We start from the raw sequence: 23,045 nt of genomic DNA on the forward strand, positions 1-23,045 counted from the left end.
AATCAGAGTGGTATCTGCGATGGTGTCCAACTCCAAAAACACCGGTGCTTGCCAACCGTCAAGTCATTATAACATCATGCTCCTCCTCCTTCTCACAGAGATTTTCGACGACTCCTGAATGTCACCGTCCAGGCTCTCGAAGCTGCTATCTTCGGAGCCCTCCGTATCCGCTCGGGTCCTCTTTGGCAGGACCATCGAAGCCCTCTTCCTAGATACGCCAGTCTTTGCTCGCTCGGCCCCCTCAAGGCTTTCAATCTTCAAGTCCTCTCTCACGACGGACGAGAGCCGTCTCGAAGACTTGGATTGTCTTGCTGGCGGCGCGCTTTCCTTCATTTCAATGATGCGCGAACTGTCACTTCCCGGGGTCGAGGTGGTGAAATCGTAAGGATCGACGACCTTGGTGGACGATGATGAAGTGGAACGACCCGGAGAAGCGATTTGAGCCTGTCGGGCCGATGTCTCTTCTTCAGTCTCGGATATGGACCTCGACATCATCGATGATGTTCGCTTCTTACGGTCAGGCCTTGCTGGGCCAGGTTCGGTGTCCAACGATCGCATGCTTGTCATCTCAGCAGGGCTTGACGTTCTTTGTGGGTTATCAACTGTGGATGGCGCAAGAGATGGAATATGCCTTAGCGTATCGCCGTCGGCAGACTCGCGCTTGATCGTGACAGTGGCGTCTGGCGTGGCACTGTCCGATTTGGCGCTCCCACCGCGCTGCAGATATCTAGTCTGCCCAGACACTGCGTCATAAAGCTCCTTGGTCGGACGTCTCATTTTGTCTCGCAAGTTGGGCTCAGCATAACTGACGGCGGATCGAGCTCGCCTGCTTGGTCGTGATGTCTCCCCATGAGAGGATATTTCGGCAGGCGGTGGAGTGTCCCTGACACTAGACAGGCTCATTCTGGACGTCTGCTCTGGGGAAGCCGGTGAAAGCAAAGCAGCTTCGAGGGGAACAGCTTCTGTGCTAGGGAGAACATTGACAACTGAAGTCGGGGACAATGGGGCTGTCATGGGTATTTCAACAGGCGCATTATCGACGTCGTTCTCCCCAGCCTCAGTCTCCTTGATCTTTTGCGCCGCTCGTTCTCTTGCTGCCCGCGGCTTTGCCTTCTCAACTCCGATTTTGCCCTCTGCCGCTGCAGCCTTTGCGATCTTGATCGGAGAAGTCACGTCATCGTTCGTGCTTTTTGCTGACAAAGGCTTCCTTGGGTTGACGGGTGGAGCGATACGTTCCCTCGCCTCACGTCGGATGCTTGCCAGCTCCTTCAATGTTTTCCCGGTCTGATGATCTCGTCCGATGAGCGGACGTTCCGAAATGTTCTTCGACTTTTGCGGTTCAGCTGTTTGCTGCCCTGTTTTACTCGTATCCTCCCCAACACTGTACTTCCGCTTGGAGCCTGTCTTGGCAGATACACTGGGCACGACAGGAGGCAAGATGGGGCTTTCTTTCTGAAGCACTCTCTGGGGTTCAGATGTCTCAGTGGTAGGTACAGGGTCGGGGCGGACGATGAGGTTCTTCTCCATCCTTGGTGTTGATTTGGTCGCCGAGACTGGCGCCGGTGCTGGTGATGGGATCGGTGAAACTGCTGGAGAGCTGTGCGCGAGTGGCTCCGGCTCAACGTACTCGATGGATTTGCTGGGTGCTCCAATATCGACAGTTTCGCCGTCAACAAATCGAGACACAGGCGGGGGCCCGAGCTCTGGCGAGTCTGTTGTGTCGGTCGTATCTGCAGCTTCGGAGCAAAGGGCCAAGATTTGTTCGCGACTTGCGAGACGCGTCAGCAAAAAGGATTTTCTGCGAATGCGGACGTTGCTTGACTTACTCCAAAGTTGCTCTTGGGTAGGATTTGTTTTCTGCGATCGTTGGCAGCTTATCATCCTCCGGCGCTCGGGCCCCTGCCTCCCTCATCAACTCGCGTGGCGGACGTCTTCGAGGGGGGCTTTGAAGCGGCAGACTTGCTCGTGATGATCTTCTGCCCCTGGGACTCGCGTGCCTCTTCGTGGGGGGCTCCTGGCCAAGGCTGGAAAGAACAGACATGCATTCTGAGAGCTGTGCCTCGAGTCTGGACCTGATGTCCAGAGCGTGGTCGGCTATCCTTCTGGCATTATTGTCCTCCAGCTCCTTTTCTAATTCAATAATGCGGCTTTCTAGTCGAAGATTGTCGGACAGAGACCGCGAGAAGTCGGCTTCGATGGTACGGATGCGGAGTAAGTGGACGGCGTTTGCTTTTGCGAGATCTCTATTCTGGCGCAATAGCTTCCTGCGCACTACAGGACATTAGTTGATGGGCTCCGACAATATTGAAGAAATCAACAGAACATACATATGTCGATGCTATCTGCAGATACGGGAGGTTCGTTGAGTCGAGCCATGGTGCATTCTGGGTGAGGGAGCGGCGGTTGCGTGACGAGTCCAGAAACTGAGGAATGAAAAGCTGAGAAACGAAGCGAAGCTCGATACGGTGGAGGCTGGGACAGTGACGCTGGGGGGTCTGAGTGAGAGAAAATTTACCGAGTGTCATTTATTTACACTCGGCCTGATTTGGACTAGTGTAAACAAAGTCCAGGATGAGGGGTTGCTGGGGGCGCATTCGCAGGGCCAGAGACCCCACTAAACATGCTCCAGTTTCCCACTGCCCAGCTGTGTGCAATTCTTACATGTGCATCTACGAACATCTCACCTCACATAACTTTTTGTGAGGAAGCCGCATTCGACGAGATAACAACCCCGCCACCACACGCACTTTGCAGAGTTTCTCGGGACAGCAGCAGTCTGATTCTGGAGAGCCATCAGGTCGACTCTTTCAATCTCATCGACGGAATCACGATGTCGTACCCAACTAGATCGCTTTCGACTCGACTGCCCGGCACGGGGTCGCAGAACGCCTCGTCGGCCGGTCCCTCGCCCATGTTGGTTGCGCGCATTACAGAGAAGAAGGCAGAGCTAGAACACTTGAGAGAGCTTCGCGACCTGAGCGCCGCAGTTGCAGGCCAGATGGAAGCTCTGGAGCAGAAGCTGTCTACGCTGTCAGACGGAACGGAAGGTGCGCATTAGCACGCTTTCTACAGCCCTGTGGAATCGAATGTCAGGGCTAACCAGCATTAGCGATCGCCATGGTCATTGGGAACTGGCATAACGTGTTGGGTGCCATCAACATGGCTTCTGGTATGTGCCGTCCGCAAGCAATTGGTGATGTCCGATAAAGCTCACGAACCTGCCTAGCCAAACTTGCAAAACCACCTGCAGACGAACCATCAGAGAATGAAGATCACAGCATGCCTCTTCCACAAACGTTGGTTCGCATTCCAACGGAGCATGCACCGACGTTGCAGGCGCAGGCCGAGAACGCGGCAGAGAGCGCAGAGAACACGTCGACCTTGTCATGATGGCGACACACCAATCCGGACGAATCAACCCAAAAAGCAACCATGTCTTACGCCGCATCATCCTCCTAGATGCCCAACGCCCTGACTGTTACCGTACAACGTTGGCCAACCTATGCTTTTCCGGATAGAGTATTCAATCAGGTCAACTCCCATTTCACGCCTAGCACGTGTGCCAATGGCGGTCATCCACTACGTCCTGTTGGACAATATGGCTGTACTGATATTGTCACGAAAGCGTAACTCTGCATGGAGGGTGCCACCATAGCGTACCCAGTCTGCTATCTGGAGGTAGCATGCCCTGCTTTATCTGAAGCTGACGGAAAGCAATGTGTTGGCGCCGCTTAGCGTCCAGCTCCTGCATGTCTGGAATGACATTGGATTGGGCGGAAAGGCCCCACCGAAGTCAACAAATGCGTGCGGGGTCCAAACGGAAAGACGCGTCTGAGGGCAGACACGCGTTTCCTGCACTTACGGATGCTCTGTACAGTCACATGAGTCGTCGCACTTGCACGTTGCTACAGCGAGATGGACTAGGTAGCTGCCTCATCCCTCGGGGGCCTTGCCTTGTGGTTTGGGCATGCCACCCTTCCCTAGCAAGCCAAACGAGCTTGCCGCAGCCCAATATCCGTCATGTCACGCCGGCGCCTGCGCCTGTGCACACACACTGGCGCTGTCCTGTCCTGTTCTGGCTGGTGTGATGGGAACTGACGGTTAGGTAGAAGAGGAAAGTGCAGTATTGATTACAATTTCCGCCGACTTCTTGGCCAATTGATCATTGCCTGTGTTTATTTGTCCCTCCCAGCCGCGACCCCAGACTTCTTCAGTCTCTCCCAACATCAACTCCCTCTCATCTTGGTTTCCCATCAAACTCAGCTAAAGGTATACGCCCAAATACGCATTGTCTTGGTTTTTCCATCCTCTCTTCCAGCTGATAATCCCGAACACTTCATCGACATCCCCTCCGCCTTACGCTGTCCCAAGTTCACGAGGGCAAATAACCCCGCCAATATTACACGCACCCCGGCTGTCCCGAAGCGAGATTGCCTGCGAATTCCAGATAGCCAACTGGTCCCCAAAGTCGCCATTCCCTTGCCCGTCCAATTGCCTGGGTTGGCAGCTCCCTGCCACGTTCAGGTCGGATCCGGAGGTTGGTCTGGCTGCTGGCACGATGGCTCGCGGTGCACCTCGATCCAGGGCCCGGGCCCACGCCCACGAGTTCGTCGTCGTTGAAGACGACACAGCCACCACGGATATTTCCAAGCAACATGCTTCAATAGACGCAAACATTGCTCTCCTTGACAGACATGACACTAATACTGAGAGAAGCCCCCACGACTTCATTGACCACTTGACCGACAAACTTAAGGAGCTGCATATCTATAGCCCTAAGAAGAATCGCGGCGACAGATCGTTACTTCCCATTTCCAACAGCCGTCCAACTCGATTGTCTGTTCACAGTGTTGACACCGAGATCTTCCCACTCCTCGAGGTTGTCAAGGAAGAAGCCGAAGACTGCGACAATTGCCCAGCTGAGACCATTTACGCGCAAGGACCAATCCCTGCACAGCCGCCTCGAGTGATCGAGGGTGTCCCCTCGTTGGCTGAAACAAACGCATTAACGGCGTCTGCTAGCCAGGCACAGGACTCATTTGAAGCCAGCGTCCCCTCTGAAGGTTTGCTCAATTTGTGCTTTTCCTCATGTACCATCGATCCTAACCGCCGCAGTCTTCTCTGCCCTTAACATTCCTGATCACCAACGGTCGCTGAGTATTGATTTACATACTCAGTCGAGTATCGCACGACACAAGGCAGGTCAGTATGACTACATACTTTCGGTTCCTGGCCTAGACGGGCCAGCCTCGCGAATTGGTCCGCCCAGTCGGGTTCAGGATGAATCGCAGAGCTTTGGCTGCAACGTTTTGGCACAGAACCAAGGCTCGACCTCTCATGTCTGCAGTCAGGGCAAACCGACTAATACCTACCGAATTCTAGCCACTCCTTTAGGGCATGAGGAAGTCGTGTCACAGCCCGCACATCGTTACTCAGAGGTGGAAGAAGCCATGGCCATCGCCGAGCCCGTCGTTCGACTTCTTTCTCCGACGCCTGTGGGGAACGACACCGCATCGAACAAGACATCGCAGTCAGGTATCACGGTCACCATTGTTGAACAGACCCGGCCGAACCAGATGGAGCCTTCAGCCAAGGCAACTGAAAACAGGAAGGAGTCCTCAGTTGATGTACTTGAGCATTCAAAGGACAGAGTCATTTCCGTATCTACAGACGACAGCAGTTTTCAGGCTCCGCGTACGCCCTCACGATCGACTTCTGCAAGTTCGCAGTCGCGCATAGAGGACTCCTTAGAAGCCATTGATAGACTCGAAGAGCAATTGGAGCTTGTCGATGCTGCCATCACACCACCTAGCAAAACCCGGCGACACCAAGCAGCAAACGATGGGTCGCTTGCTTTGAACAATCCCGCCGTCCGGCGCAACGGCTCCTTACTGAATCATGGCCCAAGCAGTGCCGGGCCAAAACCTGTGACCTCTAAAACCCGCCCAAATCAGAGAAAGTCTGTCTCAATCGTTGACGACAAGAGAGCTACGGGGTCTCCGGCCAAAGCAACTCCGACCCGATCTTCTGTTTCCCGGCCAACGAGCTTGCTGCCACCAATCAAATCCACCAAGCCCCCAACAAAGCCATCGTTTGAGCTGCCGGGAGAGGCCGTCGCCAGGCGTCTAAAGGAGCAGCGCGAAGCCCGTCAAGCGCAGCAAGCACAGGACAAGGCTGCAGCCGCAGCAGCAGAAGCGCCTCAAAGAAGGAAATCAACTAAAGCACTGACTCGACCCACGTTTGAGCTTCCGGGAGAGGCAATCTCCAAGCGCAAGAGGGAGGATCGTGAAGCCAGGCTCAGACAACAGGAGGAGGACGAGCGCAAGCGTCGCGAGTTCAAGGCGCGTCCTATCAGGGCGAAACTGAATTCAGCTTCGTACCCCCGCGAGACTGCTACTAGTCGTGCTCGCCAGGGCAAAGCCTCTGAGTCGAGTGAGGCAGCCCAGGTTGAGCAAAGCCCTTCCAAGCGCTCATCGATTATTATGACTCCGCGAACGCAAGTTACAAGGACCACATCAAACAGATCCCCACAGGCTCGAGGCAGAGGCCTGTCCCAAGCTACCATCACTTCCCAAATCAGCCGTGGTACTTCTACTTCTACTACCAGCATGGGCAAGCGTAGCACGCTATCTGCTGAGGACTTGGAGCAGCAAAAGATGAAGGGCAGGGAGGTTTTTGAGCGGGACAACGGTTACCTTGAGGATAAGGAGCGGGAACGTCGTGAACGTGAACTCAATGCCAAGCTTGCTCGCGAGCAGGCCGCCGAGCGCTCCCGACAAGCGAGCAGAGAGTGGGCTGAGAAGCAGCGACGCAAGCAGCTGGCAGCAGCTAATGCGGCGGCCCGTCAAGCGGTTTAGCCCGTGTTGAGTTTTGTAGCATTGGATTGTTTGGAGTTTTTGGAGTCAGAAAGGCCTGTAGTTTTAAAGCCTACCGTGTAAGAGAACCTGTTACCACCTCATGTCAATTTCCAACGTGTGTGACCAGTGGCCTATCATAGCGGCTCTGAGAACACTAGCGAGTATGGTGAGGCAAAGAACATCAGTGAGAGCTGTCGAACAAAGCAACAATACCAGTCGCCCAGTCTCGAACTTGGTTTCAACTTCAACCGTTCGGCAGTCCGGTTTGCTGTTAATGAGATCTCCTATAAATATGATACAGCCAGCTAGCACGTGTCTTCCCCCGAGTTTCAGCTACAACACAAATTCTGCGGCTGGGACCGCCCAGCTCGCTTGGCCGACCAGGCGGTTCCGGCGTGCCGGACCGGGGAGAAAAACGGACAGAGCCGCTCGGTCGGACTAGCGCCGGGTGATAGCGGAGCCCGCCAACGACATCCCGCAAACTTGGTCTCGGTCCTCTTGTCGCCTGGTTTCAAATTCCCACAAGCTTTGTGAGGGAGACGTACCTGGATCCTTCAATACAACAAAATATCGATCAAATACCTGATTCGATCGACGCTTACGAATTGGGAGACAGTCCACATCACCGCAATCCGTTATACATACGAGCAGGGGCATCGTATTCCTCTTGCTCCGCCATGATCATGAGAAGTTTTGAAGGCCGACAGCCTACCGTCCGCCTGACCCAGGGCATCTACACTGGAAAGATAGTCGATGATGAGGACTTTCCGCGTGAAATAGAGGCCTTTCTTGGCATCCCCTACGCGGAGGCCCAACGCCTCCAACGCGCATCGCACCCGCCGGCATCCTCGGAGACCTTTGACGCTTCCGAATACGGCCCCGTCTGTCCAACGGCAGACCCTTCTATCCCTTCTCATGAGGCTTGTCTAAGCACAAACGTCTTTCGGCCCTTCTCAAAAGGTTCGGGAGAGATCACGAAGAAGGCCCCGGTGTTGGTCTATGTCCACGGCGGGGCCTTCAACTTTGGACGAGGAGCAGACAGAAATCTCGGTGCTTTCGTGGCCTTCGCTAAGAAGGACATCATCGCTGTGAGCTTCAACTACCGTCTTGGACCGCTTGGCTTTCTGCCGTGTGGCATCGCAGCGAATGAGGGCATCTCCAATCTGGGGCTCCATGATCAGAGGTCCCTCCTGGATTGGGTCCACCAGAACATCGCTCAGTTCGGGGGCGACGCAGAAGATGTCACGGTGATGGGTTTCAGTGCCGGCGCACATTCAGTACGCCACCCCTCGTTCATCTCTTCGCAATCTCACACCTAGAAGGCTTCACTGACACCCACAGCTTGGCCATCACCTCCTCTCGACACCCTCGCGTAAGCTCTTTCGCCGCGCGATTCTGGAATCAGGCGCGGCAACAGCCCGCTCCGTTCTCGCAGCAACGCATCCTCGCCACGAAGCCCAATTTGCGCAATTTCTGTCATACGCCTCCCTCTCTCATCTCCCAAAAGACCAAATCCTCCCCGCCCTCCGCTCCCTACCGCTGCCAAAGCTCCTCCAAGCTTCAGTGGCCGTTTGGACGGAAAACGCGCCGTCGGTCCAATGGCCCTTTCAGCCATCCATCGACGGCAACGCAGATACCGGGGCCGCAATCATCCCAGGCATGCCCATCCGTACATGGGCGACACTGTCTCCGGACTTTCCCTCGCCTCCACCTCTCATCACAGGCTTCAACTCCTCCGAGGGCACAACCTTCGTCCCGGCGTCCGCATCGTCTCCCACCTCCCTAAAAGACTTCTTCGCCGCCCTGATACCCTCCTTGACGCACTCCGACTTGGAGACACTGGACTCCCTCTACCCTCCCGCCTCAAGCTACCCGCCCCCGCCAACGCCCGGCCACGGCGCCCAGTTCCGCCGCCTGGCGCACGCATACGGCCACTACGGCTATATTGCGCCGCTGATCCATTCAGCTCACTTTGCGTCTCGCAAGGGCGGGCCGGTGTGGGTGTATGAATACGCCGCGCACGCGGACCTCGGCGCCGCGAACCACGGAGACCACGTCCCCGCCGCCACTCGCGACAGTGACATACTCTCGCCGCACCGGACGCCCGGGTTGTGGGCTACGAGCGAGGCCATGCACGGATTCTGGTCGTCTTTCGTCACCAGCAAGGATTCCGAGGAAGGGCCCAACGAATTGGTCAACTCGAGCGGTATCACCTGGCCGAGGTTCGTGTCCCCGTTCGGCGATTCACTGGGAGGCGCGGACGATCACGTTCCCAAGGATGATGAAGATGAGGTGAGAGGGAAGATTGTCGTCTTTGGGGAGGGGAATGATGAGTTCATGGGCCGTCGTGGGCAGCGAAGGCCTGGTACTGTCGCACGGGTGAGGGCGCTGACAGAGGCGGAAGTGCGGCAATTCCGATTCTGGTGGGATCGCGTTGGGTTGAGCGAGGGCATGGGGCTTGCCGGTGAGGACGGAACATGGTTGTAATTGTCTACCTAGAGCGACACCCATTAAGAGGAACAGGTACTCATGACAATAAGACATGTTGCATCCACGAAATGTCATGCCGGTCTACGACAGAATTATTCAGACTCGACAAAGGAACATCATTTCATACGTATCTAGAAAACTAATTGCCCATACGATATATCTGGGTTGACCTAACGTCCATTTTAAATCAATACTTCAGAAACTTTTGCTGCGCGACAATGCCTTGCATTCAAAACAGGCAAAACATGCTTCTCTGTGAGCAACAACAAGTCATAGCGCCTGTGTGCCTTCATTCTCTCTATGTACACCGATTAAAGTGAAGCAACATGGCTGCGACCGTGGAGGATTTGACCGGAACAACCCCAGATGGTGTATGTATATAAAGAAATGAATCATGTGCGTCGAACGAGTGATTATAAGCTCCGTGCAAGCGATATGGTGCAAGCTGTAGATGGCAGGCAAATGGCAGCGGAGATGGCCGATATTAATAGTGTAGTTCTCTGAGCAGCAAAGGTGCTGTCGCATGCCATGATTTCCGTGAATCCGTAACGCCGTTTTAACTTCCCGACTTGGGCATCGTTTGCCTGGTGGGGACGGTGGGTATCTTCAGAACAAAACCCCAGCAGACTGGTTATCAACAAAGTTTTAGCGTGACTCGCTAGATTTCAAAAGTTCTGCGAGATGCCCGCATTTTGTTGTTGTGGGTAGTGAGAGGGGTTTTCGATCCTGGTGTTACGACGAGCCGGGTTGTCACGGATTACGGGTTGGCCGGGAAGCTCGGTGGGTCGCTGATCGCCGTACGGGTTATCGGAGTAAGGATTGTTGCCGTACTGATCGTAGTAGGCATTGCCTCCTCCTCCTCCGGTGTAGGCCATGCCGATGCCACCATCAGACGTATCGGAGTGGTTGCCAGCACTGTAGGAGGACGATGCGTTTGATGGGCCACGCTGGACACCAGGTCCACGATTCAGAGCGGCCGAAGGGCCCATGGCGCCAAGGATCTCGCCGTCGGGTGAGTATGAGCCGTCGTTGATCAGAGGCTCTCCTGAACGGGTGTCAGTGCCGCGAGTTGGTGATGTTGTGTCCGAATGAGCCGCACCTGTGTTGCCTCCAGACATGGTCGTAGATGCCTTGCGTCCGGTGGATCCGGCCAGAGTGGTGGTGCCCCATCCGCGGTATCCAGCAGAACCATCCTCTTTCATCTCATAAGAGCCGCCATCACCAAGAGATGGGATCGTGGGGTCCGCGTTAGGGTTGTAGGCGTAATCTTCAACCTCCTTCCGGCGTTCCTCCTCGGCATGCTTGCGCTGCTTCCTCTTGCGCCAAAAGTAAATACCGGCCAAAATGAGCAGCGCCACAGCTGCGATGGGAACAACCACAGCGACAGCGATTTTACCTCCATCTGTGAGACCGCCTTTCGAATCGCTACCAGAGTTGGAAGCGCCGTTCGTTGAAGATGCAGATGCAGAGGTGCTCCCTGTCGTCTTGGAGGGGTTGGCAGCCTCGGTCTGTGTGATGATTTGGATGACTGTGCTGGTCTGGCCCCCGGGCACAGTTGGGGTAATCACAACAGTAGTTGCGACAACCGATGTTGCTGGCTGTGTGGTTTCAGCAGCAGCCGTGGTTGTCTGCGGGGTGGTCTGCTGTGTCGTGGTCGTCGGAACCTGTTGCTGCGTTGTTGTCTGGACTTGAGATGTAGCCGCAGGTGCAGTTGTGGTAATCAGCGTTGTAGGAGCAGCTGTGGTGGTCTCAGCAGCAGGGGTTGTTGTCGCCGCAGCAGGTGTGGTTTGCTGCTGAGTCGTTTGAGTCGTTGCAGCAGGCGTGGTGGCGGCTACGGTCCCATTGGAAGATGATTCCTGCCTCAAGAAGAGGTGCGGAAACCGACTGGGAAACGACATGTTAGTGATGGTTCTAGGAAGTGGTGAGGTCGCATCGCCAAGTGCATGAGTAGGAGAGATGATGCGAATTGAAGCCGCGGGGAGACGGCATGCAGATTTCAAGAACAGAATGGCAGTTGGGTGCCACGGCTGCAGGATCCCTCCGCTCAGAAAGCGAGCTGGCTATCTGCAAAGGTGCCGTAGTTGGCTCGGCAAAATGGAGAGGAAACACAAAAGTTGGACAACTCACCCCCAATACATCTTGGCGCAAAGTGCAGACTGCAGGGCCAAGTACGGTGTGTTTCAACGCGCAGGCGACTAGAAACAGCGCGCTGTCGATTTCAATCGGCTTCAATCGGCGGGCGGCCAACGATAGGGTTCAATGAGGCCGCTGAGAAGAAAGTTGGCGACACGCACGTGGAACAGGCGGCAACGAAGGGCCTGATTCGCAAGTGGCACGGTGCGGCAGGTTGTCAATTGTTTGGAGTTCGTGCTGGAAGGGGAAGAAAAAGGGAGATGTTTCGCGTTTGAGTCGCAGTCTGCTCAGACAAGACGAACGGGCGATAATTGGCGCGGGTGGCTGAGTCAGGTTCAGGTGGTGCCTGCGAAAGCGACCAAGTGCAGACGGTTCGGCTGCGCGTAGCCTAGGTACTACACTACTGCGCGGGTCGGCGGAAAAGGTCGGGCGGTTGGCAGGGCCGAAGTCGAGTTGGGCGAAGCAGCAAGCGCCGCGGAGGTTGCGACTTGTCGATCGCGGTGACACAAGGAGTGATCAATTGGACAGGAGTAAAAGACCAAAAAAAGGAAGAAACGGATTAGACAATTACCAGGGAAGAAGAAAGCGAGGGGATATGAGGAGCAGTTGGGCAGAGGGGAAAGGGAGGATGTAATAGAACGGGTGGGTGGAAGGACTATCGAATTATTCGTAGCAGGTCGTGGATTTCTTGGAAGCGTGTCGACTAACTTGTTACTGCTGCTGCTGCTGCTGCCGCCAATTGGAAGGGCAAGGGCAGGGGTTGACGGAGGCGGGAAGGGACACGGGAGGGGAAAAGCAGCGAAAGGGAGGAGGAGGGAGAGGGAGAAACGCTCCAAAGGAGCAGGACAGGAAGCCGGGAATATGTATGTTTTGAGCAAGTGAGATCGCAGGTGGAGCTGCCCGTCCGTCCCTCGCCCTTCCGTGTACGAATACAGGAACGGGCAGTGAACACGGGCAACGAGGTAAGGTAGGTAAGGTAGCTACTACTGCCTACTACTGCAATTGCACTGCACTGCAGGCGCCATACCAAACCACACACCATCGTCCTCGCATTGCACTCAAACGCACATGGAATCCGAAGCAATTGCAAATGCGGACGCAGAGGTAGACGCGCAGGCGCAGCTACATTGGCTTCCCTTCTGCTTCCACAGCCCAGCACAACCCAGCCAGCCATCTTGCCTGGGCAAGTACCTAACGTAATGTAGGTAAGGTAGGTAAGGTAATAGCAGGCATCTCATCCCATCCCATCCATCCCATCCTGTTCCATCCTGTCCCCTGCTATCCCATTGTCAGCCGTTTGGGGTGCCAGTGGCTCAGCAGCAACGGGCGATGGTTCCAATGGCAGGTTACAGCATGAGGTCACCCCCGCAGTCATGTCGCCGGCGTGCCTGGCAAGCGACCTATATCGACTTGTCCGATCTGCAGCTCGGGCGCCGACTGCACGGCACCTTACAGCGGATACCTACTTCATTCTACATAGGTAGGTAGCCCAGGTGAGGTACTCGACCAAGCCCTTTCCTCCCTCCCTCAACGCTCTTGAACAAGTTTGACCTCTTTCAGAACCATCATGTTTGTCTCTTGACCAAAATGAACACTCGAGTCTCGAGACGTGCCGCCAATATCACATCCCGATGTCTCTGTCATCTCGCAGAAAGTGCGGCACATGCCCGTCGAAATTGCGAATCGCTGCAACCACTGCCTTCTTTGGCTGCCCTGCACCACAAAGTCCCCGAGGTACTCTGTACCCTGGCCAGCACAAAAGCCTAAAGGGCTTAGACGCGCGAAGGGAATGCACCTGGACTTGGTCCCTTCACTAGGCCACGGCAAGCAGTTGTCCGTCATTAAAATCCCGGGAATGTTCAGTCCTGAATGTCATCTAGTTGAATGCCCGTTGGCGCCCGCCTCCTCTGCGTTTACGAATACCTGACAAGCACTTGCGGCTTGACTCGTCTCGACTCGAGTCCCGTCCCGCCGCCCTTGACAGTCGCTCACAACGTGCTGCGCGTTCCAGACCTTGCCACATGTCGGCCGACAACGAGAAACAGGAGACAAATCAATAAGCTTGGAAATGCACGACACGACTTCTCAAACGCGACACGCCAGGCGAGTACGCAAGCGACGAAGGCAAAGCACGATGGTAAGGTTTCACTTGGGGGACAGAAAGACCAGACGAAGAAGCACCCTGGAAGTCATCCCCGGACTCCGTTAACAGTTGGACTGCCCTGAGTCCGTCCTCCAATAGCACGGTACAGCACAGCACCCGACTGCAATGCACGGATCTCGTTCCTTTTGGAGGCCCTCGAATAATAGCAAATTGAGCTCATGATTGGGATTCGCGATTTGCTTCGCTACGCCGCGACGGGGACACCAGAGGGTCTGTCCGCCCTGCTCGTATCCAGAGTGACTGCGACTTGCGCCGGCCTGGCCCAATTTCTCCTCGTCGTCCGACCTACCAACCTACGTAAGCTGGGTAAGTTGCAGGCCTCCTCCTGGCAAACCACGCCGGATGCCGGGGCCAACAGCCCAGCCCAGCCCAGCCCAGTACCCGTACCCGTCATCATCGTTCCCGACCATGTCCACAGTTCGTCGGGCCATTCATCCACCCGCTACTATCCGTTTCCTCGGGTCTTGTCCTCTTTCCTCGTTCCGTGGAGGAAGAAGTCAAACTGACGCCCTGTCAGGAATGATGAGCAATTGCCAACAACGCGTCCTGATTCCTAGAGTCCAGCCTTTGACTCTCAATCTCTTCCTCATTACCCGCAGCCCAGGCAATACTGTTACTGTGCACATACACAAATAACCCTTCCCGGTGTTTATTTTGCCGCCCGTAGCTGTCCCCACGTCGACATTTCAGCAAGCGCCAATTATTGCTAAAACTAGCCGATTTGCCTCACTGTGGGATTTTGCTTGTGGACCGCTTCGTATCCTGTTGGCACAAAAAAAGGCTGCTGATCTCCAGCGCGTGCCTGTTCGTGTGCAGCCAAGGCAGCGTGGATACAACTGATCTCTTGTGTCCGTACGTACGATCCCGCCGATCGACGATGGTAACGATATGGCGTCAAGCCCACGCTTCTCTGGTCAGATCGGCAGGAGTTGACCCGCTTGACCAAGCGCAGAGGTTGCGCCCATCCAAGCGCGAAGGCGGACAAGGAGGGAATAGGACAGCCAAGCAACACGGCAACAGAACCGATTCTGTGAATGATCGGCAGCCGCACCGGCAGACCTCCTCGGTTCAAGAAACCCACACTGTGTTCTGCGTTCTGGAAGTCGAGACCGCAGACAGTAACAGGGTCTTGTTGGCGCAAACTTTTGGAGCCAGCTAACGTTCAGAGCCGCCAGGCGAATTGGCGACTCACCGCTGCTCCGTTATCCGCTGTTGACGTTATTGGTGTAACCTTGGTTTACATCCGACAGCTTATTCAAGCCCCCAAGTCCCGTATTGAGGGGCCGGCGCTTTCGAGATCGGGGTCACATCTGCTGGACTGCCTACCGTCCGCACTTTACATCCGAAGGCCGATCATTTAGACCTCATATCTGCATGCGGCCCGTATCAACCATCAGATTTCGTAGCATTGCTTACATGCGACTTGCAACCTACGGATAGATGGTCTTTCGAACTGCCTCACCTGACCTGTACGCTGTTTCCTTTCCTGCAAGCTGACAACAAGGACGAGCCTTTGTTCATTCGCAGACAACCGCGTTGTGGAGGCCATCAGTAGTGTCAGTTCTCCGTTATTACCACTGCGTTGGCACATATACCCTTGACCCCCCAGATGACGTCTGGAGTTGGCAAATCACGGCCAGAGACAGCGGCCAGGATTGCCCCGACGTGTCAAGATCTGAGGAGGGATAATTGCAATAACATCAAGATGAGTATAACGTCCCGGCGGCATCTCCTTTTTCAAGCAAGGGATCAACACCACCAGCCCACCAGGCAAAACGTCATGTCTCCTGTAAACCCCTCCACAGCCTTTGGGCACTGACCATATCCCCTTGCCATTTCGCCTCGACCTATCCATGGAAACCTCTCAAACAAGCAGCAGTCAATTTGCTTTCATTGCATCATCCCATCTTTTGCAAACAAGACCCAACATGGGCATCTGTCCTAGACCATACAGCCCAGAACTCAATCGCTCCTACGCAACCCCGGTCTTTGCTCCAGGAGATGACGGCGGCCATGCGGTGCTCACATTACAGTTCCAGTGCCGTTGTCGATGGACAATGCGGCAAGTCAACCGACTACGCTTACGTGATCCTGAACCTTTTTTATGTTGGAAACTTTGAAGCATTCCCTCCTTTGATTGGTCTCATCCTCTATTCAGAAGCATACGGCTGGCACCATGCAAAGATTGGTCTGGCAACGTCACATGAATCAGGAACAAGCAAAGCAGGTGGGCGCCGGTAAGCTAACATGCTAGATTCGCCCACGCGCAGCTTTGCTGCAGATATCAATCCAGAAGTTCTTCAGCAGCGTGGAACTCCGCACACGCGTACGCCGCACACGAGGACGCCTCAAGCTTGCCTCTCCAGTCTCGAAAGAGACAGAGATAAGCTGTTGGTCCCCTCTCTCCTCACCAATGGAGGGAAATCTTTGTCCAACGGTGTCGTCCCGAAACTAGCTTACTCTTAAGCTAAGTTACCGAGCCCAAGCTCGTTTTCCCAGCCGCCTCACACACACACACACACACACACACACACACACACACACACACACACACGCATGGCTGCGCCCTCCTTTGAAAATCCAAAACTCATCCCAGCTTCGTACCGACAGCTTCCCATTGGCTGCGGCCCGCGCTCCTCGCCAGTAGAAACGCCACCGAGTGCTCCATCGACTGCTAGGCGCAAACAAGAACCACGCCGCTCCACAGCATCTGACAAGTGTCCGGATGGTAATAAAAAATACCTTTCTAGTCAAACCTGCTGTCATCGGTGCCGAAAACGCCTGGGAGGGACTCGCCGCCGACGACATACGCTGCCGATGAGAGGGGCCGCCGGTTCGGGTTCAGTAGAATCGCGAGAGGCGTTGGGCCGTGATGGGTGTTTGATACTGACTCGCAGAAGGGGGTGATCTATTGCGAGTCCACGCACCACGACAGTCAGCAACTTCATCAGCGGACGTCAGTGAAGACAGTGGAGCGGTTGGAGTGTTTCTGCAGTGAACGGCGGAGCGATGGCGGTGTCTGCGTCTGCACATGTCCCGCCGGCTGCAATCGGAGGTCAGCACGGAGCGTCTTACTCCTCGTCGGAGCTTACCCGGCCCTGCTCGCATCATCATATCCTCTGAAGCCCACGTCTCGCTGGAGCGTGGCTGGAAAAGAGCGAGCAGGAACGACTTGGCCGTTCGATCCCATATTATGAAAAGTCCAGCCTCCACTGTCGTTCCCGACCCTTTGGTCAGATCTGTGCCTCGCCTTGGTCAAATGCTTGCCAAATTATTGCTGCAAAGGGGCTCTGTTGACTGTTTAAAAACAAAGCGGTAGCAGGATACTTTCGGTCGTTTTGATGCTTTCCATGTGTTCTCATCGTTAACCCAAACAAACGTGAGTTGTGTATAGGTCTTCATCCCGATTTTGCTTCTCTCGCTTCTCTCCCAGACATGCCACTGGTTGGTTGCGAAATGAAATAAATAATGTTACTCATGGTCTGTGGGAATCATTCTACATCGTGCCCATTGCGACGAACCCCCTATTGCCAGTCATCCGCCGAGCCCCTTACAAGCCTTAGCCCGCCTGTCAAGTCCCGATGACCCTCAGAACCTTCCCAATCTACAACGCATCGCGACTAGTAGCGGTGTTGGCCTGGGTATTGTCCCCAGCCACCACCACCACCACTCTGCGGATGATGGGGGTGATGCGGTTGCTGATAAGGAGGATACTGGCCCGGCGGTGGTCCACCGTATCCAGGGCCGCCATAGCCTGGTCCGCCATACCCCTGAGGAGGTTGCGGAGGCCCCCACTGTCCCTGAGGAGGGGGAGGCGGCTGGTGACCATAGCCTTGCGGTTCAGGCTGACTGTGATAGCCGGAGGCGTGGCCTTGAGAAGATTCGTAGCCTCCACTTGGGTACGGCTGGCTGCTCGCTCTATGGTCTTGGTCATAGCCGTAGTTTGTATTCTGCGGTGGCAGAGGAGAGCTGGACAGAGGCTTTTTGTCGTCTCCATCCATTGAGTTGAGATCTCTCGTCCGGATTTGGCTCCAAAGCGATCCCTTGTTCTTCCCATGACCCAACTCGCCAAAGCTGTCCCAAGCGCCGTGAGAGTGGCCGGGACCATCGTGGCCTCTGGAGGCCTCGCCGCTCAGAATATGGTTCTTACCGGCCTTGACAGACTCAGACGACAGAAGGCGGGACAGCTCATGCTTGTGAGGGCTTTCGTCGACCCACTTGCGAACCGTCTCGAACATACTTCTTTGAATCTCAATTCTCTCGTCTCGGATAGCCGGGTGGTGGAAGGCCCGAAGGACATCGTTGACAACCTCGTCAACAGGCACTCCGGGATTCTCCCAAGCATAAAGAACTCGGCTGCCTTCTGTTAGCAACTTATTCAATATGTCGTTGTCCCCACGGGGGCACTTACGGAACAACATATTGCAGAACAGTCGCGGCAACTCTGCCGGCGCACGAGTTGAGAATGTTAGTGAAGTGGTCCTTGGACAGCATTGAGTGAGTTGGGTCATCGCAGCTCGGATTTTTCCAAGGCTCCAGCTGTGAGTTGGAACTCGCACTGATGACGGTTGAGGAGCCATCCTTGAGGACCTTGGAGACTTGGTTGATGATCGGTCTCACGAAAGGTGCCAGCAGCCCGAGGATGAAGGCTGTTAGTGTCTCACTAATATGGTCCAATAACTTCTCCAGGCCAGGAACCTTGGATATGAGGTTGCTGATAGACTTGACGATCTTATCCCTGAACTGGAGGATAGGGTAGATGTTCTTCGCCGTCTTGACAGGGTCGAAGTTTGTACTCATGCCGGGTACTTGATTGGCGCTGTCGCGAGACAAGTCACCACGACTGCCTGAGTAGTTGCCGACATTCTGGTTTTCCCGCTCTTGTTCAGCCGATCGGGCTTGTAGCTCCTTGGCTTGTTTAGCCAAGCCGCCACCAATACCCGGAAGCTGGTCAACAAGGGAGATGAAGTCATTTGACTTATTTGAAGACGAGCTGGAACCAAGTCCAAAAAGTCCACGGCTGCCGCTGCTACTGTTGCCGCCGAGGCCGGCAAGATTGCCCAGGCTTCCCAGTCCGGGTATGCTTCCCAGACCACTTGAGGAGCCTCCAGAAGAACCACCTCCTATGTTCCCAGTCAGGCCTTCGGCGTTCTGAAGCGCTACGTTCATCTCGTCGACCTCGGATTGTGTGAAGTGATCAGTAGCCTCGCCCAAGACCGAGTGGAGGAAGTCTACAGCTCCAAAAGTTCCGGTAACAAGAGGGAACACTCGACGGCCGTGAAGATCGATCTCCGTGGCGGCGCCACAATGGGGGTAGACTTGATGATAACCGAGTTCGCGAAGGGCGAGCTCGCAGTAGTTGCTATGGGCGCTGAAGTCCTCCATGCAGTGTAGGGCTTGGCCGAGACACCGCAGGGCCTCGCAAAGATCGTCCTCCTTGCCCGAGCCACGGGAGCCGTTCGTGTAAACTCGACCGTAGTGGATGCTGCGAGCAAAGCTGAAGCGAAGGTAGCCAGCGCTGGTTGCCCAACCGCCTGATTCGTTGGCAATATAGTTCTTCATGCCGGTGCGAGAATCGATTTTGGTCTCAACAGGGTCTACAGGACCTCGCAGACGAGGATCAAACTTGCGTGCGTCCATGCCGTCAGCGTACCCAAGGGGGTTGTCGATATGCTCCTCGGGACGGTAGACGCCGAGGCGCTCCTCAGTGACCTCGAATTCCTCAGTCGCATAGCCAAACGCCATGAAGGAAAGCACCCAGACCTAATTGAACGGTAAGAAGCGAGGGGGACAACATTGCGCGAGAGACGAACCAAGATTCTGATTGTGGGAGCATTGACTCCCTTCAAGCTTCCAACATCGACAGCCTGAGAGTAGTCACGCAGCCAGTTGCCGAAGTAGACCCTTGAAACCAGCATCGACGTCCACTTCTTGCCTTTCAAGAAGGCGATGGTCTTGAGCATATCCTCGATATCTGCATGCGACCACGTCAGCGAATCAGTAATTATGAGAAGCAGAGGAGCAAGAAGGAACGCACCTCCATGACGCCAATTGACACCCTCGACCTGAAAAATCGTCCAGTGGTCAGTAGTTGCAACATGTGGTAGATAAAGAGCATCAGCTAAACAGTGCTCGGGTAAAGCGCCTACCTGCGCGATGGAGGGAATGTTGCCGGCGCCAAAAGCTGCGGCGCGCCCTGGTAAAAGCACCAGGAGAAGGCAGAGGGCAAGGAGAAGAGACCCTCTCCCAAGACCGGATGACGCCATGTCCAGGGGAATGAGGTTCAGGTTGTGCGAAAGAAGGGAAGTGAGGTTCGATCGCAGAGGCGCGTCGGATGTTCGGTAAACAGCGGAGGGGTCGCCTTGTTATCGGGTGTTGTTGGCCCACGAGGTTGGGAATCAGCCTTGGAGGGGTAAAAGGTGAGAAAGCAACGTAAGGTAGGATGACGAAGGAAAGTTCAGGTCCGAGTAGGACAGATGAGCTAAGCTCAGCTAAGAAACGGCGAGCTGAACTGTCTCGCCAGGGAGGGGAGCTTGAGTAAGATGGACTGGGTGAAGGTTTTAGCTGGACAAAGGAAGATTGGGTTTGGCTACCCCGGCTGTCTGAAGCAACACTGGATTATTAGCTCTTGCTGGTGCCTCTTGCCCAGATATCTAGTCTTCGCAAACAACCTAACAGTGTGATGTAAGGTAGGATGGTAGGGTCGTACGTCAACGGCAAAGCCGTGCCGCGCAAAAGATTGTGGAAGCTTGGGTGCTTGGCTACGGAACCTGGGGCTTGGGAAATGGTAGTCTTAGATAATACGTGAGGCACAAGCGGGGCAACATCTCTAGCATGAGATACCTCGCATTACTACCCAGCTTGCTGCCCCGCCACACGTCAGGATCACTGCTGACGACGACCTCGTCCCGCACCGCACTGCACCACACTCTCGCCCTTCCAGTGCGGCTATGCTCTAGGGTCAGACGGAGGACTGCCCCAACAGAAGAGCTGAACAATTGATTACTTGGCTGTGAAGCTGAGCAAGCCATTGGCCTGCGCCACACGGGTAGCCATCCCTGGCTGTTGTCCAATGGTTGACGTGGGCTTGGTTTTGCTTGGTCTTGCTGTAGGGTAACGTAAAGTGAAATAAGGTATGCGACTGAGGGGCTCCCTCGCGGCAATCGGTCAATGCTCTAAGCTCAAGCGCCGAGCGACAAATTTGTGCTGGGGGGCAAATCTTTTCAAAATGGTCCCTGCTCATGCGCCCCCTTAGATAGTTATGTATCTATTAAGTATAGTCATGTACCCGGTGTCAAGGCAGCCGGGCATTGCATAAGAAGATATGTTGTTCAGAAGAATTCCGTTGTGGCAGGTAGACGCATATGGGTTTCATGATGACGTCTTCTGATGGTGAAAACGTACCGCATGATGCCAACGAACAAATGTGCCTGACAATGTAAAACTTCCGGGGGCCACATACCGCATAGAATGATGCGTGGCTGGAAGAAACTTCCTGTTTCTTTAAGCGTGCCACCGCAGCTGCAAGGTTGATGGTGCTGAGCTCAGCGCCAAAGGTATTCGTAGGGCAGGGCTGTCTTTGTACGGCAGCTGGTGAGACGGTCTCCTCTCCAAGCACATCGCGTCTGGTAGGTTAGGCCTGGGTGTGCCCGGCAGCTAGTCGGAGGGTGCCTGGCAATGTCCAGGCTTCTTCCCAGCTCGACAGCCAGCCCAGTGAGGTGATCAAGCATGTTTGGCAGTCAAGGTTGGTTGGTCTAGCCGCCGTGTTCGTTTCCTCATCCATTTCCTCCAAAAGTTGGGCGCGACTTGACTTTCAACTCAATTTGACAGCGACTTGTGCAGCTCAAGTGCGGGGGAGTTGTGCGTAAGTACACTACCTTATGTAGGTAGGTAGACCGCCAACCGGGTTCACAGCTTCAATTTACACACAAGTGAATGCTCTGTCAGGGTGAGTAGTTACCTCAGCAGATACAGAATGGAGCCAACGATGGACGTCGATATAGACGAATACAACGCGTGGCTTTCAGCTACCACGCAGGCGGAGCCACAGTGTGCCCTGGCAAAGGCCTGGAGGCCACATGCACGTGTGAGAGATTGAGGTCGCCACTATCACGCATCTCCTCAAGAGAGGGACTATGTCCAATGCATCAACAAGTCACAAGTCGCATCTTGCAAGCCAAGCGCATTGCATGTGCGCTGCAAGACACCGGCTGCTTCTGCTGCAAAGCAGAGTGCTAGAGTGCCGCCCCCAACAATGCTCTAAGAAGACCACAGACCGCCGCTGCTGCCAGAGGGCGCCGCGGCACTCGCTGCGATCTTGCTCATTGGGGGTCACGGCCCATTGCCGATGGTGCTAAGATGTAGAGGCGACCATGATAGGTGTAGGTAGGTAAGACCAAGAGCCCCAAGCCCCAAGACTACCCCTCGTTTCCAAGCCACGGCCCGCATGTGAGAACTCTACGCCGTCTACTGTGTCCATCTACCCAAGGTACGAGGTGTAGAGGCCTCACACCGCATCGACATCCTTCATCCTCTACTGCGTAGATGTGCCCAATCCACGACCCCGTCCAACAAAACCACAAGGTCGCAGAAGCATTTCCTGCACGGACCCGTCAGCCCGGGACGATCCAGCGGCGCCGACACTCGGCTGCTTTTGCATTGCTGTGACCTGGAGGCTCGGTGATTATCGTTGTTTAATGGCACGGCCGAGGCGTGCTCTTAGCGTCGCCATCTCCCGAGTCCTGTCTCAAAGGTCCAAACTGCCATGCAACTCTTTCTTCTGCCAATGCCCATCGCCGTTTGCCCTCTCAGAATCCACATATCCACACCAACTTTTGCAGATGCTCATTGACATTTCATTCACCATTTGTTTCTGCGAACCCACTCCCGTCACCGTCCATTCCCTCCCCTCATCCCTATGTCCCCGGGCCTTCGTACCTGTACCTGTATCTATCTGTATCTGTACCTGTACCGGCACCCTTACGAACACCGCTGCTCCTGCACACTCACACCCCCCGCCGCTCATTGCCCGTTTGGGAACGTGTTCGACTGTTGCTGAGCTGAGGCAGGCACAGCTTTCCACCAGCCTACTGCGTGGCTCCTGGTGGGAATCTCGGGGTTTGCATCCAAGCAACACAGTGCAAAGTAAACCCTGAATGATGAGAGGAAGCAAAATCGACGGAGGAAAAAAAAACGCCAGAGGTTGTCGAGCAGTGGAACCACAAATCGGCTGTCCAAGCTTCCGCAAGGTGCCAGAGTAACGCCACCACGCCGTAAATTTTCGGTCTAGAGAGATTGGCAATCGCGTAGAGAGCTTCTCCCTGACCTGCCCGTCCACTCATCCCCCCAAATCAAACGCACCCCCTAATTAATTCTTCCCCCGTCTCCGTTCGTCTCTCACC

At 55.0% G+C, this 23,045-nt stretch overlaps 7 protein-coding genes across 7 annotated transcripts; 4 read left to right on the forward strand and 3 right to left on the reverse strand.

Moving 5' to 3' along the window:
* Positions 1–66: 66 nt before the first annotated feature.
* sgo-1 (Shugoshin) lies at positions 67–2,376 on the reverse strand (the record flags this gene model as incomplete). Its single annotated transcript, XM_032019404.1, has 3 exons — positions 67–1,768; positions 1,827–2,271; positions 2,328–2,376. 3 exons carry the CDS (start codon positions 2,374–2,376, stop codon positions 67–69), a joined length of 2,196 nt encoding a protein of 731 aa, XP_031883281.1.
* Positions 2,377–2,830: 454 nt separating this feature from the next.
* DAD2 (DASH complex subunit DAD2) lies at positions 2,831–3,390 on the forward strand (the record flags this gene model as incomplete). The annotated part of the gene is made up of 3 exons (XM_032019403.1): positions 2,831–3,047; positions 3,110–3,169; positions 3,227–3,390. 3 exons carry the CDS (start codon positions 2,831–2,833, stop codon positions 3,388–3,390), a joined length of 441 nt encoding a protein of 146 aa, XP_031883280.1.
* A 1,168-nt stretch (positions 3,391–4,558) lies between these two features.
* On the forward strand, positions 4,559–6,857 carry CGGC5_v008917 (uncharacterized protein; the record flags this gene model as incomplete). The annotated part of the gene is made up of 3 exons (XM_032019402.1): positions 4,559–5,063; positions 5,116–5,202; positions 5,383–6,857. The coding sequence occupies 3 exons, from the start codon at positions 4,559–4,561 to the stop codon at positions 6,855–6,857; spliced, it is 2,067 nt and encodes a 688-aa protein (XP_031883279.1).
* Positions 6,858–7,534: 677 nt separating this feature from the next.
* Positions 7,535–9,344, forward strand: CGGC5_v008918 (Secreted lipase; the record flags this gene model as incomplete). Its single annotated transcript, XM_066152085.1, has 3 exons — positions 7,535–8,134; positions 8,199–8,229; positions 8,365–9,344. 3 exons carry the CDS (start codon positions 7,535–7,537, stop codon positions 9,342–9,344), a joined length of 1,611 nt encoding a protein of 536 aa, XP_066008497.1.
* A 668-nt stretch (positions 9,345–10,012) lies between these two features.
* On the reverse strand, positions 10,013–11,485 carry CGGC5_v008919 (putative serine-rich protein; the record flags this gene model as incomplete). The annotated part of the gene is made up of 3 exons (XM_032019399.1): positions 10,013–10,392; positions 10,447–11,231; positions 11,475–11,485. 3 exons carry the CDS (start codon positions 11,483–11,485, stop codon positions 10,013–10,015), a joined length of 1,176 nt encoding a protein of 391 aa, XP_031883382.1.
* A 2,317-nt stretch (positions 11,486–13,802) lies between these two features.
* On the forward strand, positions 13,803–14,280 carry CGGC5_v008920 (uncharacterized protein; the record flags this gene model as incomplete). The annotated part of the gene is made up of 2 exons (XM_066152086.1): positions 13,803–13,950; positions 14,162–14,280. The coding sequence occupies 2 exons, from the start codon at positions 13,803–13,805 to the stop codon at positions 14,278–14,280; spliced, it is 267 nt and encodes an 88-aa protein (XP_066008449.1).
* Positions 14,281–17,264: 2,984 nt separating this feature from the next.
* On the reverse strand, positions 17,265–20,700 carry CGGC5_v008921 (uncharacterized protein; the record flags this gene model as incomplete). Its single annotated transcript, XM_032019397.2, has 7 exons — positions 17,265–18,000; positions 18,056–19,407; positions 19,458–19,618; positions 19,682–19,709; positions 19,794–20,005; positions 20,498–20,592; positions 20,651–20,700. The coding sequence occupies 7 exons, from the start codon at positions 20,698–20,700 to the stop codon at positions 17,265–17,267; spliced, it is 2,634 nt and encodes an 877-aa protein (XP_031883385.2).
* Positions 20,701–23,045: the final 2,345 nt, after the last annotated feature.

This window comes from Colletotrichum fructicola, assembly GCF_000319635.2.
Source record: "Colletotrichum fructicola Nara gc5 chromosome Unknown KSG_Nara_v1_contig05, whole genome shotgun sequence".
Lineage (NCBI taxonomy): Eukaryota > Fungi > Ascomycota > Sordariomycetes > Glomerellales > Glomerellaceae > Colletotrichum > Colletotrichum fructicola.